This window comes from Aptenodytes patagonicus, chromosome 6, assembly GCF_965638725.1.
Source record: "Aptenodytes patagonicus chromosome 6, bAptPat1.pri.cur, whole genome shotgun sequence".
In the NCBI taxonomy this organism is placed as follows: domain Eukaryota; kingdom Metazoa; phylum Chordata; class Aves; order Sphenisciformes; family Spheniscidae; genus Aptenodytes; species Aptenodytes patagonicus.
Genome location: NC_134954.1, coordinates 39,025,855 through 39,046,965, shown reverse-complemented (window position 1 = coordinate 39,046,965; position 21,111 = coordinate 39,025,855). Strand labels below are relative to the sequence as shown.

The window sequence follows — 21,111 nt, the reverse complement described above, 5'->3', positions numbered from 1 at the left end:
GCAGGGCACAGCCCGGGAAGTATTTCTACACATTCTGCAACCCAGCCGTAAGTCCCTTTTCCTATTTATCACCAAGGTCCTATAGCAGAAGAGGTTCTACACCTCGAAGGAGGCAGTTACTCTTCTCAAACACACAGACAAGTACCCAACTCAGCAATTATCTTATGGAGTGGAGGGAACAGTAACTACAATTAAATTATTCATTAGTTCCTTCCTTTGGAGGATACTTTTCTCATCCTTGCCTAGAGATGTTTAAATCCATGCCAGAAAAGGCACATGCTTACATGTGTTTTATGGAAACTGCCTACACTGTATTACCATGCTCCCAGCTAACCAGACAGGTAAAACGTGTGCTGTGCAATTTGCTTGGTATTAGCTGACTGAACAATCATTTTTCCATTTTCTACATTCATAGAACACCGTATTTTTTGGCTTAATATAATTAGGGATATGAAAGGTGCACTGATCTGTAAAGAAGAAATCACATGTTCTAAGAATATCAGGTTTTACTACACATGCAGTATTGCAATGGATATCACCATTGGGGGGGGCGGGGAAAAAAAAAATCAATGAAATATATAATCTAAACAGTCAACACAGATCTGGCCTTAGTAAAAAAAAGGTCATATAAAAGCAATCCTCCTGCCCACAAAAAACAACCATTACTTCTTAAAATTTCCTTAAAACTACAGTTATGCCAGTGACAAACTACAAAAGCATATCTATAAAAAGTAAAAGCCTATTATACCTTTAAAGCTCATTAAAAATCCATGTACATGAAGGTGAGTTGTGGCAGCAACTAACTGACACGGGATGATTTAATGCTGAAGTAAGCTCTCCTTATCACAGTGCACCATCAGTCTGCAGTTACCTTTTGTTCTTTATTAAGGTACAATGCATTGAAACAGTACAGATTTTTCTGCCTTGCATAGTGCATTAAAATGACATAATAGGTGACCCCTAAACTCTAGTAACTATTTTATGGCTATATTCTGACAGTTATTGCTGGATAGTAGGATAAGCTCTCCGACCAGTTTTCAATTATGCTTTCTCATAGCTATCACATAACCTGCAAATCTTGTTAATAACCCCTACATCCTAATGTAGTCTTCATTTGCTAGCTATCAGTGTTCTTTTGTGCTTACTCCACGCAGTCATTTATAGACCCGACGTACAGGTGGGCATGTACGTCTATAAAGACATTTCTAACTCTACACTAATAATTCTATATATTCCAAATGGGTAACAGAGTATCTCATTTGAAAACCAATTTTGTGATTCTTTATAAAAGATGTTTATATGCTATTTATATGTTACTCCTCTGATTTAAAATAGCAGCATAAAATAAACGCAGAAAATTATTTTTCCTCCCTAAAATGACACAGAAATACTACTAAAATACAAGACACACTGCAAATGTTTTGCCCTGTGTAATTTTAACTTTGTCTTTATTAATTAGTTACAAGTACAATCTACACATTTTATTTTCAATGCATTATAACTGAACCAAGAAGCAAAGAATCTCACAGTTCACAAAAGGTCTGAGGAAATTCAGCGAACAAATACCTAACCAGCTGTAAAAATCAATTTCTCTGGAAAAGAGAAGTTAGATTTAGATAAGAACACACACGTAGGATAACAAATATAATCGTTCTACCTGGCTGAAAAGGGAAAACACTTGAATGTTGCCAACTAGCTGACACAGTTTCATTCTTGCACTTAGCACAAGGTTAAAGTTGTACCACCCCTCTCCAGAATCACCCTGCGAGTTACAACTTTCATCTAGTTAGCAAACAGCCATGTTACTAACTATAACCATGAAGTGACCGGCAAAGAACATGGGTGCATAAGGACAGACCCAGGTTACAGCAATAGCTAAAACTTACCCTTGTTTAGGTTCATCTTTAAGCAAAACGGCAGCATGATTAATTTTAAAGCAAGTATGGACTGCTCCTTGAAATGCACTTTGGAAAAAGAAGATATTGACATTTTACTGCCATGTGTCAGGGGTGCTGTTCAATAGTGTTCAACTATAGAGACTTCAGAGAACTCCTTTTTGGCAATGCAAAGGTACTGTAAAAAATTAAATATTAAATAACTGGAGCCCATAGCTAATCAACATTTGCTCCATTTGTACATGAACAGACAATCCTGTGGAGGTAATACCACCACATAATCTATACAGTACAGTTCTGTAGCTTAGCATTCCCTTAAAATATTTTAATGCCAAATTGAGCATTAAGATGTATATTTAAAAGAACAGCTTTGGCAAAAATTTCTGCAGTGGCGCAGAATACATTACCGACTTCCAGGGACAAAGCAGTAAAACAGGGTCTGGGAAAGTAGGACACCACAGTATTCCCCTTGCCCTGTTTCTGGTCAATCAATTTCCACAGAAGCCATCAACAAAATCCCAATTATGAAGGAGCTAAGGCTAGATCCTGAGGGGGACAAACAGTGCCTTTTACACATAGGAAGGCTGTTAGTCATTTTACAGGAGACAGTTTAACCCAATCTAGTAAAATCTAGATGTCTCCAGCAAGCACCTGCTTCATATTCAAGAGAAACTGTAACAGATTAGAAAATAGAAAAAATTTGAACACACTGTTACCTAAGTGGGGGATTTGTCACCCATCAGGCTACTCTGGTGAGCTTTGGCTGGAGAAAAAAAAACCAATTAAGTTCTAACTCAGAGCTTTTCAAACATTTTCTTTTACATTTGCTTCAAATAAACCATTATTTCAGAATCAGAGAAACACTTCCTTCCTTCAGTAGCGTATGCTGTGATAGGCACATGCAGACCACAGTGCCAGAGTCCTTAAGTATCTGGACATTGGTAAGAAAAAAATGGAAATTTACTAGCTCATTCATGTCAACACATGCATTATTCCAGCATATACTCCAGTCTTCAGGTGGCCCTTCTTCCTCGCCTTACTAGGAAAAAACAAAAATAGTACTTCAGAAAACATTTCACACTATCCTGATTCCTCAGTTCCAAATCAAGACTAGGCTGCATCTCTGGAAACAACTGAATATATTTGCTTTTAAGAGCTGAACAAAACAGCAATGTAGGAAAAATGTAAACCCAACAATCTACTATAATCTCAAATATAAACATCTCATCCTTGCTCCCATCGCTTTCTGCTCATTCATTGCTTTCTGAAAACTCTCTTTCCCAGTTCCTATTTCTCCATGCCTTTCATACTGTCCTTTTTTCTTGGCAGAGCTCTGCTCAGTCTCCTTCCTCCCAGCACTCATCCCATCCTGGAGTAATCTCTGTGATGACAACTCCCTGTAATATTTTAGCCCGTGGGATCGCTGATCATGAAGAAAGATCAATACTTTTCTAAAGATTAGGTTTTTTGCAAGCTTCATAAACTAAAAAGAGAGTGATAAACGCGCTACATAAAATTGAATGCATTGAATCAAACCCATCAGGATGTGCACTTTAAATGGAGACCTCAAATCTAGCAGACTGAAAAACTACAGGGGATTGCCTGTGGCAAATTAGCACATGATCCAGAGCAAACTTCAAGGTTCTAAGTAAATTAGTAGGTCAAAGACTAATTATTCATTTAGTTCAAAACAGACCCAAAATCCAGTTTCATGTTATAATAAAACCGTATCAGACAGTATGGAGAAGCTGACCATCTACTGAAATACTGGAAAAAGTGTTACATATTTTACAGATAAGAACAAGGCCTCTTTCCCTTCTAAAAGGGATTTTGGTAGCAAAGAGAATTAAATTAAAAAAAAATCACACTACTTTAGAAATAGACTGTTTTTCTCAGTTATGCATTCTAGGTTTTTTTTTCCAGCAAAAATATTTATAGACTTAGCACCCTTTCTTTCCATAGAATTAACACTGAATTTTTACTGATGCTTTTACAAAAAAGTTGTTCATCGAATTTATTTACTTACAACAATTTTGTTTCACTTAAACAGAATAATTATTTCCCTTTTATACCAACATATTTCAGGGTTTTATATTTTGTATGTATGTGTGTGCATATATAAACACAAATCTTAAGCAAACAACAAATGGAAAGGGAGGTTTGTTTTTTTTGAAGAGGGAGGTAAAGAAAATTACAAAACATTGTCAATAGAAATCTTGCCCTCAAATATTAGTTTTATATTTATGCCTCATTAGTACTTAGACACTGAAATAATTTCCAAAGTACTGAACAGTCATTAGGTCAGTGTAAATCAATAAGCTGATTTCCCCACAACTTTTGGAATCGGTTCCTCCAAATTCAGAAGCAACTTAAAAGAAAGATTAAATTTAATCAGGACTACATATGGCCAATATTCAAAACTGGCAAACTAGCTCTCACATTTTGATAGAGGATGTACTTGCCTAGCGTGAGCTAATTCTTCAGAGAAGTGAAAAAATTTAGAAACTCCTAGTATTTTTCAAATAGACAGTACGTAACATTCCAGCTATGTACTTCCATGACACACTTGTACAGCTACAGACTGTAGCACTACCTTGAGTTCCTATTTTAAAAAAATTACCACACTTCACAAACATGCAAACTTTTAGTGCTTGTAATTATTTTATTGGATTTGGATTATTTTATGATCCGGACAGCCTTGGAGTTCAAAATCTGTACTATTGCATAGGTAAATTAAGATTTCAGCTTTTTCAATTATAAGATCTGTTGTATACAAGAGTGGACTGATTCAATGAGTTATTTAAATAAATAAAAACAACAAACAAAACCACCCTCTTCTACAACCAACAGCTGAGTAATACCATTGTAAGTGGTTACACTTCCAACCAAGATCTCAGACCAGATGCATAAAAGAAACCGAGTAAGCACGATATTCATTCCACAAATGTTGACACAAACCAAATATTGATGAAATTAAGGTCCTGCAAAATCAATAAAATAAAACAGATCATTATAGGCTGTATCCTTCATGATTACTACTGCATAATCAATAAACACCTTCCTGAAATGATCATGCTTGTAAGAACTACGCAAGAATGTCATCAGGCTAATCCATAAAACTGCTGCTAACTCACTTGCCTATCCAGTGGGAACATATCCCCAAACACTTTCAAGTGCACCTAGTAAGATATATAGGCAAGCAAGCATTCCCCTTTAAATATTTTTATGGGCTACCTAAGCAAGAGCTATGAAATTTAGACATGAAAGCAGCTACGAAATTTAGATGGGATTTTTTTTTTCCTGTATTCCTTTAACACTGCGTGGTATACAAATGTCATTAAAAAATCCACTAGAATATTCTTAAGTGCGTAGCATGTACTGCTGTAAGGTACTCATTTGGTAAGTAGTTGCATGATGTTTTTTCACCATTAGATGCCTTCTTTATTCAACTTAAATATTAAAATCAGAATGTTTCACTACCCAAGACAGAACGTGAGAACTCACAGGATACAATAAACCAGAATTTTCATTACAGAATTATATTTCACATGTCTTGGTGTACTTGTATATTGACATAAATAATAAGAATTTCAATAAAATTCAAAATTGACACCTGCTAGTGAGGCTATGACAATTACAATTACCATAGCAACTTTGCATTTTTATTTGCTGCTATTTTGTTGTATCAGCCAGTCTGATTCTCAGAACTCTGATTACTATGGAAGATGGAAGCTGAGAAATTCACCTTCCTGGGGCAAGGGAGATATGCAGCAGACAAGACGAAATGCTGCAGTCTGCAGAGCTTCACTTACTTAGGATTCATTTATTATAAATATCATCTTCCATAATCTTAGATAAGTGAGATAAATGATTAATACTACAAGACTGAAAGTCTTAAATAAAACTTATACATCAAATAAAGATAAATTTGCAAGTGAAAGAGATTTAAATGAGCACGTAAATACTAGTAATAGAGTTCCTTCCTGAAGCCTACAAAATAGAACACCTTTGCCCAGGCATTTCAGAGGCCATTATAAGATTATTTTTTTCATCTCAGTTTACTCACTGGCTAATACTAAACCTGTAATGCTGCTCTTCATTTTTTTTAAATGACTGCCTGTATCATTCTACCTTGCGTCAGAGTTGAAGGAATGAAAAATTAATATTAAAAATTCACACTTTGTTATAGAATACTGGGAAAAAAGTACAGAATGGAAACATCAAAATCTGCATAATACTCTATATTAAATATGCTACCTTAAATACCCACATTATATTACATACCCTCAAGAAAAACGGGCAAATGCCTATAAGCAAACAACATGCATTTCCCACTCATGAACTTTACAATCAAACCATTATGTAAACAGAAAAAAATAAATCATTCAGCATCATCTCCTTGACAAAATGAGACCATTTCTTAGAGAGAATTTCTAATCATTTGTCAAACCTACCCTTTAACAGTCAATATACTTGGACAGAGGAAGAATATTCCAACAACCCTATAGCATGAATCATCTTTTTTTAACCTAATGGGTTAGGTACAAGATTCGTCTCATGTAATTCTTAGTGGTGGCTAGTGAGTGGAATTAGCTGAGAAAAAATCTGTGCAAGTTCAAACATACCCTTAGTTTGGCAGAGTGGGCGGGGGGGGGGGGGGGGGGGGGGGAATCACAGGAAAACAAAGCAGTACCCTCTTCAAACATGTCATTTAATGCCCTGAAGGTTTTAACCTTAAGACAAATATGCCTGTATAAACTCACAGTGGCATAATATAACCTACAAACTAGTAATTCAAACATCAGTGCATGCTACTCGCTAAACACAAAGGAAAACTACTGATGCATTCAGTGACGTTATTCAATAACATGCTGGTCACTATTCTTTGCTGAAAATACTTTTCTTCCCCAAAAGCTGCAAAATCTCATACTACTGCTTAAAGAAAGGTATTTGCAATGTTCCAGCAACATTTATCTTTCACTTACAGGAAAAGATCCTCTAACCCCTTGGAAGAAGGCCAGTGTGTAAAGAAACATATGGAGAAAATACAATTGAAAGTTTGCAGGCCAACATTTCCTAACTGTAGTCCTGTACATGCAGGATGGGAATTTTTTAATGTGCTAGTTAGGAAATCCATATTGCAGCAACAAAGCAAGAGCACCCAACAAGCTACTATCTCTTTCATATATAAATTTTTATTAAAGTTGAGTTTCATAAAGTGAATGATCAAAAAAACCCCACAAAACAACAGTATGACATTAGTTATTAGAAAAATGATTGCAGATTAAAATGATTGCAAATTCCTACTAATTTGAATTAAGTAAAATTCCACAAATGCCACAAAAAGTTTAAAAAAGAGAAGGATCTGTTAAATCAGATCACAGGATGAAGCAAAACAATTGAATCAAGACTGCCCCCACAATAATATAACTCTTCTGCATACATGGATGCCATGGAGGTAAGTGGCAATACTGAATATTTAATGATTCAGCCACTGCCGCTTTGAATCATTATTGCTTCTCTACAGCTCAGCACAGGATAAAGTGCTCCAGGATCCAGCTAAAGGACAGTTGGGAGAGATGAACATGCTGCCCACCAACTGTGTCTCCAACACAAACACCACCAACACAAACACAAAAGTTCTCCCTTCACAGCAAGTGGCCAAATTCCTGTAGGGAATAATTAGAAAACAACCTAGCACCATGGAAACCTTTCTAGGATGATGGAAATATTTTTATTGACACCAAGACTAAAAATGGGGCAGTAGACACTGGTTTTTTTCCCCAAAAAATACTCGGATTCATTCAGCACCTCTGATATTGTGCCAACTGGACTGGGGGGGAAAACAAATCCACTTAAGTATTTCTGAGACAATCTGTTCCAAGAAACATTGAAGAATCCAGGAGACAGAATTGTAAAGGGACAGGTTTTCTATACTGTGCTTAGAAAAAAAACTCAAAACAAACCAACAAAAGGGGGAAAGGAACCTGACAACTAATTAGGAGGCAAACAGCCGTGACAGATTCTTTTGCCCAACACTGCACCAAAACTATGCAGTATCTCACAAATGTTTTGCTGGGTCTCTATTCCAGTCAACTTAATTAGAAGATTTTTCTCAACATCAGTGGTCCATAATCCAAAGAAAATCTGTCCTTCAGCCCAGTGAGAGTAAGTTTTCTCCCTTGCTCTCACAAACAATGAAATCAGCTCCTGTGATATTTATCACAAGGCATAATTCATGTTATTAACAGCTTTTGTTGTTCCAAACACGTGCTCTACTGATGTCCTGCATTTACCCAACATAAAACTACTCATTTCTCCTGTTTGGTCACTTAATGAAAGACTTCAGAACAAAGGAAAAAATATTTTCCACAATGACCTGAAAAAACTTATAGACACTAATGAAATTATAAAAATAGTTGGAGGGGGCAAGCACCTCCTTATTCATTCCAGCAAAACAGCCTATATTTTCAAGTATCTTGACATCATTGACCTTTTTTCTAGTTTAGCTCACATTAGCACAGACAAATTATCAACCAGATTTGCTACCTCATAGAAAATAACTTATATGAGAATGTTCCAATCAGTTTCATTTGGGAGCCTTCCCCATATAAAGTCGTTAATAATAAATAATTAATAATAAATAAATTTGGTGTCTTGCCAAATTTCATAACCAGAAGTCCATGCTACGCAGTAGTATCTATTTCAGACTGAGCCAACTGTATACATCATATTTATAAGACAGCCCCAAATCTGCAGCAGAGGATATAATTCCACTTTCTTCTAATTTACATGCATTAGAGGAAAATAGCCTACCCAAAATGAAATGCAGAATTTTTAAGAGAAATATTAGCAGCTGACACGCACCATAGTCATGTACAAGTCCAAGTCAGTGATTTGAGGAGGGGACAAAATGCACCCTCAAAGTCTGTAGATGGTAACGAGCTGAGGATGCAGTCAATATGCTCCAAGGGACCTAGACAGAGATACGGGCCAACAAGAACCTCATGGAATTCAACAGGGACAAATACAAAATGATGCATCTGACACCTTCAAGCAGTACCTGCAAGAGACTGACTGGCAGGGCAGTAGCTCTGCTGAAAACATCAGGGAGTCCTGGTGAGCAATAAGCTAAACATGTCAGGAGTGCACCCTGGAAGCGATGAAGTCTAACAGCACACCGCACTGCATCAACAGAAGCATAGCAAACAGAGCAAGAGAAGTAATTCATCCCTCTCAGTTAGCACTCGCCGGACTGCATTTGGAAACTGCATTCTGTTTTGGACCCACAGAAAGAAATGAGCCTTGTTTAACCTTGCAAAGGAAAGGCTCTGGGGGACCTAAACAACAGCCTTCCAATACCCATGAGTTTACCAAGAAGACAGAGCCAAGTTCTCTGTCGAGATGCATGGCAGGGTAACAAAAGACAACAGTCACAAATTGCAGTGAAGGATCTGACTGGACATGAGGAAATTTTTTTCTCTTTGAGGATAAACAATCATTGGAATAGGTTGTGCAGAGAGGTTCTCCATTCTTGGAGCCTTTCACGGCCTGACAGGAAAGAGCTCCCAGGTCTGAATTCAGTGTCAGCCCCGCTTTAAGCAGGTTGGACTAGAGTGCTCCTGATATTCCCTCCAGCCTCAATACCTCCATGATTCCAGATCCTCACAGATACTTTCAAATCACAGAAAATATTGAAAGAAAAGCCCACAAAGAACAAACATCATCTTCACTTGATTGTGGTTTATTTCAGCTCCTAATTTTAATACACCTAGCAAATCTGGCTGGATGTTTTAGTAGGAGTGCAGCATCCTATGATAATTTGGGGATCACAACCTGATGCAAATTCTACGCTTTATTAAGGAAATGGGATGAAAAGATATATTTTATCTTGCCTGGCCTTACTCGGTAACACTTGCAGTCAATGAAAACAGAAACACTGATGATTCTGAAAGTAAAATCAGTTTGACTAATGAAAGGGTTGCTCGGACCTGCAACTAAAATAACCTACAACACGAAACCTGAAAGCTATGTGCACACTCCAGTGGGAAAGCTCAATTGTTGAATACAGGTAAAAGATTTATGAGAAAAAGAAATAAAAGTATGTCGACCAGAAAACATTTCAGAAAAGGCAGATGAACTATTAATGACCATCTAGAAACTAAAAAAAAAAAAAAAAACCACCTAAATTCAACTCTTTCCTCCAAAATAAACTGCATGATAATGGGTCAGTGCTCCAATTTATCTGGCTATAACTACACTGTGTTTAGTAAAAGCACTCAAGCCAACACTCAGTTGTACAGGCTAAAGCACTCATTAATCGAACAACACTCTACAGACTTTAGAGCGCTTTTGGGGTGCAGTGGTCATGTCAATAATACATTTCAACGAGAGTATGCTGGGGACATGTTGAAGCGGTTCTGAGGGTCTCTATTTTGCTGCTTCATGACCTCCTAATGCATATGGCTCAATATGTGCCTTGCACTCATACCTATAACCACTGCATCATACTCCACACAAAAAACCCACTCCCCACCACAGCTATTTGGCCACCATTTGCAGGTTAACCTGCTATAGCTGCCAGTAGTTCAGGTAAGACCCACACTAAAACCATCAATTTTTTCAAAACAGGATGCGGAAAATCATAAGGTAGAGGGCCAAGATTTTTTTTTGCTCTCTAACCCACCAAGACCCACAATTTATTTCCATGTAATCTCAATGAGAGGCCACCTCTTGCCTCTTCCACTGGTAGGACTGCATTGCCTTAGGTACCTGGCGCTATCAACAGTAAATGCAGAATGCTGAAGCAAGAAGGGTCATGTGTGAAGTCCAGCAGGAGGATCTGACCCTGCAATCCATCTCCTTCAACTGTCTCATTTCCACATTGTAAAGGGTAACAATTGTGCCCTGAAGTCTGACTTAAGTCTTTCAGTCAGTGGAGACTCTCTTAGAGCCCACATGATGAAGCATAATCACCACCTCAGGGAAGAGAAAGAAGGACAAGCAATTGAGGAGGAAAGAATAAGGATAGCATGGGAACCTGACAGGATTCGTGCCTGCACTTGGTGAGCCTTAGGGGGCTTATGCATGGACAGACAGGAAAGAAGACCACTCCCTAGCCCTGTCAATCCCAGCAGCGCACACAGGATGACTCCCAGGAGCTACATCAGACAAGAACACACATGACCAGGTTCGTACCATGCATGTACCGTAAACTGCAGACCTGTCAGTATTTTGTTTACAAGAATGCATAATATGCTTACAGTCAGGGGGCAAGCAGAATCATTTGGAAAGTTACGGCAGCTGGTCCAACTAAGACAGGAGAAGGAGATCTTCTTCACATCATCTACAGACAGCTGACAACTGCTCGTGAAATTCATAGCATACAATACAGTTTTTTACTTGACAGAACTGCTGGTGCCGCACATTAGTCCTGTGTTCTGCCTAAGAAGCTGCGTTTAAGGTAACTGGTGCTTTTGGAGTGTCCTCCACACACACTGGACTATGCCTGTTGATGTTTATCTCCTAGTCACAAGAGCCTGCTCGCACTACAGTATATGTGTGCTCTCTCATACGGAAGCTCTAAGCATCGTCCCTTCCCGATCTACGTCCCTCCCAAAGTGGCAGGGCAATACATTCACCAACGGTGACCCTCTGTACACACTGTCTCTTCTGTAGGTGTGAAAGGGAGATGTGGTGGGGCTGTACGAGCATATCTGTGCTGCAGCCTCAGATGTGGTTTGGAAGGACTGCCCTTTCTCAGGGACGTAGCTCTTCTGCTGGATGGATCTGGAGTGCATATTCCAACTGAAAAGATGAGGTACAGCTTGAGTGAAATCTCCCCTGCTAAACACCTGGCTTCGGGACAGAGGGCACACCTAAAGATTAATTCATTCTCTTGAGCTTTCTAACCTTAAGTTCCCTAGCACAGGTTGTTTCAGCAAATACACTTTCATATTGCTGATTGTAAAGCTGTGCACACTCACATCCTCCCCTCAAGCATGTGCTAGCATGAAAATCGCTTTCAAACCTCATGTTTTCTCTACAACAACTAGTGCCAGAAAAGCAAAGCAAGAAACGCAATAGCTGCTTTGCAGCCTGCTGAACACAGCTTCTTGTAGACATGTGTGGAAGATGACAGTTTAGGAGCACATGAGGTGTGCTGGAACACCTCTGGCAAGCTAGGATTAGGTAGGAGGAGCTAGATCTGGTAGTTTCATCCCACTGAACACAGAAGCATTATTCAAGAGTGCACTAACCCCTATGCTGCAATGGAAATTATTGATCACAGGATCTGGGTGTTCCTACAGCACACCAGACTGCTAGATCTATGAATTAGGAATTAAACGCAATAACAGGAGTAATACAGAGGACTCATTTGCTCTGTCACGTTGTGCCTCAAATCCCTGTTCATTACAGAAGGATATAGCGAATATAAAAATATGCAACTTTCAAGACGACAAAGTAACCTGCACTATATTTCTAAGTTTGACATGCAAAAAATTGAGTTTATTTTAAATAAGCTTTCCTCTCAGATCTTTGCCTCTGTCTTCAAAGACTTCATCTACTGAGCTAGTTCACAGAGAAAGCATGATATAGATCCCCAGTGACCCAGATAGCAGTTGCATTCCAAATCCTGAAACTGCCTTTTTCTCAGCCTGACAGCAATTCTGTGAATGTTTTTACATATCAATTGGCCTTTGATGATGTATCGTCTGCCAACAAATTGACAAGAAGTAATGAAGCTTGAACAAAACAAATAAGAACTGCAAAAACTACCACCTTGCAATAGGTAGTTTCCTGCCGTCATTGATTACTCTTGCTTCCTGCCACTTCTCCTCACTGTGTAACTGTGGGCCTCATTTCGGTGAACGCTAAAACACATTTCTGGCCTTGTCTCTCTCAGTTCTTTACAATGAAAGCTACTATCAACGTAATTTTCTTGAAATCAAGTTTTCTGAAATATAGAGCACGATGCTGTATAATATATTACAAGCTTCAATAAAAGCAAGCTTTCAACTCAGGAGAGCTGCCTGCCTCTTCAGAACTCCTCAGTACCTTTTTGTTTATATTGATTCTTTTCCTGAAAAATAAAAAAGTACATATTTTTTGATTTGTGCTCTACCACGGAAAACCCCAAACTCCTCTTTTTCTTGTATTAGCAACTGACCTAAATCATGGAATGCATGGACACATAAATGAAATTATCTGTGAATATTTTTTTCATTATTCATTTCTGTCTCAAACTGCAGATGCTTTATCACCTCTCAGTGTCCTAATGCCCTTCCTGATATTTTGTTGCACTGCTAAGCCTTAGATCAGCACAGAAAGCTAACTCACTTAAGAACATCAGCTCCAATAAATGAGGACAAGTCTTGTCTTACATTCTTTCTCTACTTTCTCACCTAGCTGAGAAGCAATTATTACAAATCCCAGAGGCTGAGAATGCTGAGAAAACTGAACAGCAAATCAAAGGACGTTTTCTGAGCTTATTTCCATAGGTGGAGTTAGTTGCTTGCATTAAATCACTTTGCTGGGGTGTGCATAATAGTACTTTTGGAGTTCTATTTCACAATGAAAGAATCATTCCTCACCAGTTCAAAAGTCAGCTTTCCAAAGTTTCATTAAGGTTCTTCATATAAGAAACACATAGATTCCCAACAAATGTTTACACCTGATCGAAAACAAATCACAAGTCTTATTTTAAAGACTGCAAGCCATCTCCTCCATGTCCAAATAGAAAACAATTACTACAATTTAACCCATAAGCTTTGACAACTTAAAAATAAACCTTTTCCTTAACACCGATTATATTCTAGTACCTACTGGATAAGAAGGTTGTGTTGCTGGTTGTGTAAAACAATTAACCCCAGTGCTGATCAGAAGTCTCTAGTTAGACAGCCCTGACTTCTTGAGCAGAAACTGTAGCCTACGTAATCACTCAGTCATGAAAATTACTGAATTTCCTTCTTTATAGGAATGCTACAGAATCTCCTATACAGCTTTTAACTCCTCACTCATTTTCTTGGGGTCTGTATCCGACTGCTACAGAAGCTCCAAAACAGAACTGGATTTATCGCTGCTGTACTAATCCCCTATCCAGTGACCATAGAGACAATAAACCATAAAGGTTGTGCCATCAAGCGACAAACAAGCCAGTCACACAGCACTGTATTTTTTTTTTTTAAAGTGCATCATTATGTATTATCACTCAAATTCAAACTCAGATTAACAGAACAAGCTATCAAAACCAAATGCTCATCTAAATACCTAAGTACCACCTACACACCAATATACAAGTCATTAGGAAAAAATATTTCACTACTAGAAACATTGAAAACAAAGATTAGAAAAGCAGTAAGTCACACAAGGATGCGTCAGAGAAATACTTCTATTCCAGTATCTCAAATAAAAAGGAAGCATGAGAAAGTTCTCCTCCTTGAATGATCAGGAAGAATAAGGCAACGTACAAAATAGTCTAGAAAAATCTTAACTAGATATCTCGTCTAGAACACTGCTTCGCATTAGACAGCAACTCATCACCACATGCAAGCAGATAGTATGGAGAAATGGGCACAGAATCAAATTCCACAGGCAGCATCCAGATAGCATATTTGTCTCCAACAGGTACAAAAGTAATCTCTTACTTTTTTCTGGGTTTGCCAACAATCACATATTTATCTCATCAGTCTCAACAAACAGAACTAACTGCATAAATATGCACAGCGATTCCAACTCTCTCCTCTCCTTTGTTCAGGACCACTATTAGCTGCTATTGCTTTTTAATTTCACCCTACAAAAATCAAGCTAATCTTCCCATCATACGCAAAGCCATCTGCCTAAAAAAAAAAAGGGGGGGGCAAAATAAATTTCTTTTTCCCTGAATTCTGGAATGTGAGGCAGATTGGGAATTGCCTATAATAAATACGATGGCAAGTCTTTTCTTGTTTACGCTGGGATTACAAAAGGTATGGAGAGTACCCACAGCATGGAACATGTAGTTATATGACAGAAACTTGAAGAAATAACACCTATTTTAAAACGTACTTCAAGTCTAATTTAAGGTCTCAATGTGGAAAAAAAATTCCAACATTAAGATGGTGTATGTCATCCTATGTGCTGTCTATACATAATGTGACAGCTTCTATTTACACAACTGCTGTTTCTTCCAGAAGAATCTTGTTCATTCAGTATACGTCAGATCTGCCATAGAACTGATGCAGTTAAGTATCACTTATTCAATTAGTGGTCTCTGCTCTGTTTATTGCCCAATATCTGCATTATAAAGAGAATAACAATGTACCACATCCAGAATATCCCAAGCATCGTGAACATTAAAGAACACTACCAGTACCTCCTGTAAAAAATGCATCTCAATAAAAGTAAACAAAAGGGAAGAAGGAAAACAAAACCAGATTTGCCTGGATCAAAGCCAGGACTGTAATTTACTGAATTCTGTGCTCAAAGCTGCTGACCTCAATGCTGAGTATTCAAAGCTCCCAGCGACTTCTCTTCAATTGCTTCTGCACACCAGAGTCCAGATTTCTAAACTGCCACACAGAAGATGGAAAAACTCACTATGAATAACAAGGAACCAAGACAGGTTCTCCACTTCAGCAATCACCACCCTACCCAGAGAGGCCCGTCTCTCTCTCCCCGAATATTTTATTTCTAAAATTTGGAAGAACAGCAACATCCATTAGATAACATGAGTCAGAGTAACGCCATGAATTGAGTCCCTGTTGTGCGTGTCTTCTCTGCCTCGTCTTTAGAATTGTCTTACTTCTTTTGGCAGTGGTAAGTTTTTTGTTGTTTTTAAGGCAGAAGAAGGAAGGGATGAACAAAAAAACGTATTCAGTCATGATGTGCAACTACCTTCTTACTGCTACATTTACATGTCAGCAGTAGAGTCTGCACCCCAAACCTTTGTACACAGCTGTGCTGACTTTAGCATCTCTTCTCAGACAGCATAATGATTACACTAGCAGAAGTCTGTTAATCCAGGAGGGAATTGATCTGTAAAACTGTATAATTACCTTTGACAGAACAAGGACATCAATACAGGAACGTCAAATGAGAAAAGGTTGCGAACTCCAACCTTAGCTCTGCACCCTCCCTATTTCAGGAGGATAAGGCTCCTTTGCTCTAGCAACACTGGGGTCACAAACACACAGCATAAATCCAAATTCAGCCAGACCCCTCCTTACTTCCAGAAGCCACTGCCCGCCTGGCAGTTCCCAGCACAGGACTTGCAGCTGCTGCAGAAGTGGCCTCTTCAGAGCATTCCCCTTAGGGATTACTCTCCTGCCAGTCTTCTGCTGGAAAGGCAACAGCCATTTATCCTGCCTACCTTTCGGCTGTAAACCATCAAAAAAAAAATTTCATTGAAAGAGACATTAGTATCTGATAAATACATATCTGGAGTCAAGCTCTTCCTTTTTAAAATTTCAAAAATGTCGATGTAGCAAAAATTACTTACATGCTTTACTGAAAGGAAACACCACACAAAAACCAAAGGTGCTTAGCAGCTTCTTCAGAATAATGAAAGTTTCGTAGCAGTGATTAGCTTGTCTTTTTAAAAGAATAATCACTATTGGCTTTTTTCAATTTTTTATGAAAGAAAAAATTAATCAAGATCATTTAGAAAGCTAGCCAACAAGTGAAATAAAGCTTTAACTGTATTTAAACATGACTTAAACAAATGCTGAGGATCAGCTCAAATGATAATTTTTAACATTCACAAACTGGGATTGATCATGAAAGCTGCGTACTATAAGACACTTCCAGGACTCTCATACCTCAAAATCTATGAAGCACAATAAGCAAATAAAAGAAAGCAACAGCAACTAGGCACGTGGGTCTGCAACAGCAGCAACAGCAAACCAATAGCATCGGCATCAAATTGTTTGGTACCAACAAAGATTTTGGTCAGGGCTGAAGGTGGTAAGGTAATAGAGCTTCTTGAAAAGAAATCAATACCTGAAACCAAAGAGGATCATTGAATTACAAAAACTGTCCCCTTTTTTTTTTTGCCACTCAATTTTTAATGAGCAAAATGTTCGCTGCGCAATTTAGAAATGCTGCCAATGCCTTTTATGTGGGGTTTGCTGGTGATTAATGGTATATTCCTCTAAAAGCATGATAAGAAACAAAATAATGAAAAATCATCAGTTCAAAAGGAAAAACAAGAACCAAGCTGTTCATCAAATACTCGTCTTTAAAGTCCTATAGTTTAAACGTTTGGAAAAGAAAAAAACCACAAAAACCAAAAGACCAAACCCACACAAGAAAGAAACCGAAAAGCAAATCAAGGCATTTTAAGAGCGTATCAGGAGAATTTAAGAGCGTGTTCATATTCTACCAAATCTAGTTTCTTGTTCCAAAGACCATAATTCAAGATCTTTGCTTATATTTCCTAATTAACATACATACTTTGGCAGCTTTGTAAATTGGCTTCAATTCAGCAAAATATTAACCATATGCCTGAAACTAAGAACATTTTATACCTTCTTGAAGTCAACTGGAAATAGAAACATGCAGATATGTTAAAAATGAAACATATGCTCTAGTGATATGCCCAAACGGAGCCTTGGTGCTAAAAGGTCTTAAATAACTCATGTTTGAAACCATTTGAAATTCTTTGGTGAAAGGCAATATGTCAAGAAAAATACTGGTTTTATCCTAATTTGAGCCACTGAGACTTCAGAATATACACATATCTTTTTAAACTACACGATAGAACAAACACCTTATCACTTGCCCCAGCTCTGCAAGGAGGTAACCTCACACATTTGACCGTAATACCAAGGCCTAATACTGAAATAAGCACATTATTTTCATACTCTCAGCTGTTGGATAAATGACGTATTTCCTCATTCTGCAGAGGAGATGCAAAAACTAATGAGCTCACCAGCCCCATCACTCATTTGATAGGCTTAAGACACATGCACATATATCAGCTGTTATTTGTTTTTATATCGGTATTAATATACATAGAAAATAAGTATCTGTATGTTAGACAGCTATTTTTTTGTTTTTTATATACACACATATCTTGCTCTGGTGATTCCTGCCAGCAAATAGGAATTCAGAGCCACGCTTCCCCAGAGACCGTTTGCCTGGCACTTGAGGGAGCATCTCCAGCTAGGTCAGAAACAGGCTACACGACTACTGGGTTGTATTTTTCGCCACGCCAGTGACGCGCTACAGCAGCTGCATACAGAGCTTGCGATATTAAAAATGGATCCTGCTCGCCCCGTAGCAGCCGCCACGGCTCCGCTACCTGCTGCATTAAAAACGTAGCGGCTTATTTTTTGCTTCGGGAATGCCGCCCGTCCCTCGCACGGTAGCACAACACCCTGGTTTCACAGACTAGCAGCGACAACGCAGCACCGGGTTCAACCGACGCGCCCCTCTGCAGCCCGGCGGGGAGCAGCTGAGGAGGACGCCGACCCCCCCACCCCGGGAGAAGAAGGACGCGGCGGGAATAAGGGGGCCCCGATGGCGCGGCCGCGGGGAGGAGAGAGGAGAAATCTCCACGGGGAAGGGGGGAAATAGAGATATCTGCCCGGCGGCCGGAGGTGGGGGGGGGGGTCGGTACCTGAGGCCGCCACGGCGGCGGGGGCGCCCCCCGGCAGCGCCGCCCGCTGCTGCTGCGGGCGGGTGGCGGCGGCCGCGGCGTCGACGGGAGGCGGACGCCCCATCAGCAGCAGCAGCATCGCGGCCGCCAGCCCCAGGAGCAGGGAGGAGAGGCGCCCGCAGGTCCCCGGCATGGCGAGCAGCCCGAGGGCAGCGGAGGCATATTGCGGGCGAGAACGCGGGCGGGAGGCCGGGAGCAGCGGCTCCGGCGGCGGCGGGACTGCGGCGGCGAGCGGCCGCCCCCACGCGCGGCAGCTGCCGGCCGGGCGGGCAGCCGTGCGCCCGCCCCAAACCCCCCGCACGTGACGGGGGCGGGGCCTGAGCGCCGGGCGGGGCCACGGTCTCGTCGAGGCGCGGGCCGGGCCGGAGGGCGGCGGGGGGGAGGTGAGCGAGCACCCCGGCGGGGGGTTCCCGCCGCCTCTCCGCCGGCCGCGGTCCGGCCTCGAGGCCCTGTGGAGGGCGGGGAGGTGCGGACCAACGGCTTTCCTGAGGAGCCTCGCCGTTAACGTCTGACGGTGACTGTTGAGGGGTGCTGCGCGCCCCGCGGCCCGCCGCCTGGCAGAGGTGAGGGAGAGCCAGGCCGGTGAGGGGAGGGCGCGGGGCCTGCCGGTGCTGCGGCGTTAAACTGAGGAAATCAGACCGCGCCGTGTTCGCTTTCTTTCAGGCCTCCGACCTGGCAGCGTTTAAAGCAATTTTAACACTTGTTGCTGAGAGTATTAAAGCGCATTCGGCGACCCCTCTGCAGCACGTCATGTTATGGGGCAGACACAAGATTGCCTTGTGTCAATTAAAAAATCGCCTTCACTTAGGCGCTGGTAAGTGGCAGTCATTGTGCCATATTTACATGTTTATTCACATTAACAGTCTGGATATCAAACATTACACATTTTTTAGAATTAAGGACACCCATTAACACAGGTAGAATTGGAATGCACAATAGACACAGCCTAGGGTGGGATCATGTACTAAAGTTGTTCACAGCAAATGAGACTGCTACACCTGAGCAAAGACAGCACAGGTGGACAAATCAAAGTCACCCAACAGCATGCAGCCATCCTGAGATGGCTGAAGAGCTAAACAATACTGGAACTACCTCACAGTGAATTTCACGCCAGTGTTGATGAGTGTGCCCATGCCACGATTTCAGTGAGGCAAACATCTCATTCACTGTAAGGACTTTCAGAACTGGCTGATATACATTGAAAATGTAGTGTTTGAGGAGTGAATATAAATTTCTCTGAAAAGCATAAAACCACTTTATTTGCCTTTGAATAAAATAAAAATTAGCCAAATAATCTTTATTTTAGAGATTATGACATAACAGGCCAAATTCTGTAATTTTCAGATCTCAGAAAATTTCTTCAATGCAGTGGAAAAAGGGGGGGAATAGAGTTACAAACTATAGAGAAGTAGAAATTTTCCCATACTGAAAGGAGGAATTGCCAGGTTATGGTGCATATTTTCAACAGATCTCTTATAAAATCTAAAGAAAATCCAATATATTTTTCCTTATTATTTAATATCATTCTATACAGTACAATGTAAATAATTCACTACCATTAACAATGACTTCAAATAGATTTGGGATTGGCATAGAAAATACAATTTACTTTTATCGCAGTTGCCATAGTTTGTTGGCACCTTTTGGGACCGCCGAAGAATGGACTGACTTCACCCACTCGTGCATTATGAATGATCACTGCCTGCAGAGTAATGCTGCAGTGGGAAACGTACACCCTCCTCAGCAGATACTCGTCAGTACTTTTCTTTAGAATAATTTGAGTACATCAGTCTCCCTTTTCTTCATCGGCACCAAAAAAAACCATGCATAAAAACTATTTCATTTGACAGGACCTTTCTTTTAAGTAAGCAAAAGAGCATAAAAACCAGACAAATAAAATGGTAATTTGCATGATGTGGAACTCTCCAGCAGCTCACAAGGATGAGAGATTGTCTCTTGTTTAGAAAACATTTGTTCAGTGCCTACTTGCCTAGTTAACATCCTCTCACCCAGCTTCCTATTTCAACCTTTTATCGGGGCACTGCAAAGAAAAAGAGGAAGAGGCTGCTTCTCCACAGCCTCTGTTAAGAGTTAAATTCATTTTGGAATCCCTGCAACATTGCATGTTCTCAGGTGGAAGAAAAGGGTCTACAGAAAGCTAGCTAATGCTTTGAGCAATTTGCTGCTTTTGTTAATGAATTTGTCTGATGAATGAGTATGTGGTATTAAGAAAGTGTGGATCACATACATGTTCATTTCCAAATGTTTGTAGACTTGGGCTTTTAAAAAGATATAAATTAAGTTTATTTGGGGAGGAATAGTTGAACCAATGTTGCAGCTGCAACACTTTAATGTTGAAGATGTGAATATACACAATTACTAGTTTATGAAGTTCTGAAACAAATCTGTTAGATGTGCGATAAAAGTTTCATTGAAAATGGCTCCAAAAGGGGAATAATGCATGCGGAAATTGTTTGTACTGCGTTTAGATAAATTACTGAGAAGGTATTAGAGTACACAATAACACCCATTTCAGGAAAAAAAAAAATCATAATCAGGATTGTTTTCTTAACCAAA

General features: G+C 39.8%; 1 protein-coding gene across 1 annotated transcript in view; it reads right to left on the bottom strand.

The window, feature by feature from the left end:
* The window catches only part of FAM171B (family with sequence similarity 171 member B), a 40,104-nt gene extending 20,437 nt beyond the window's left edge, over positions 1–19,667 (bottom strand). The window contains exons 1-2 of the mRNA XM_076340594.1: positions 19,627–19,667; positions 18,496–18,983 (exon numbers count right to left, since the gene is read on the bottom strand). Coding sequence (XP_076196709.1) covers positions 18,496–18,983; positions 19,627–19,667 — 529 coding nt within the window. The remainder of the gene's footprint in view (positions 1–18,495; positions 18,984–19,626) is intronic.
* Between the last annotated feature and the right edge of the window lie 1,444 nt (positions 19,668–21,111).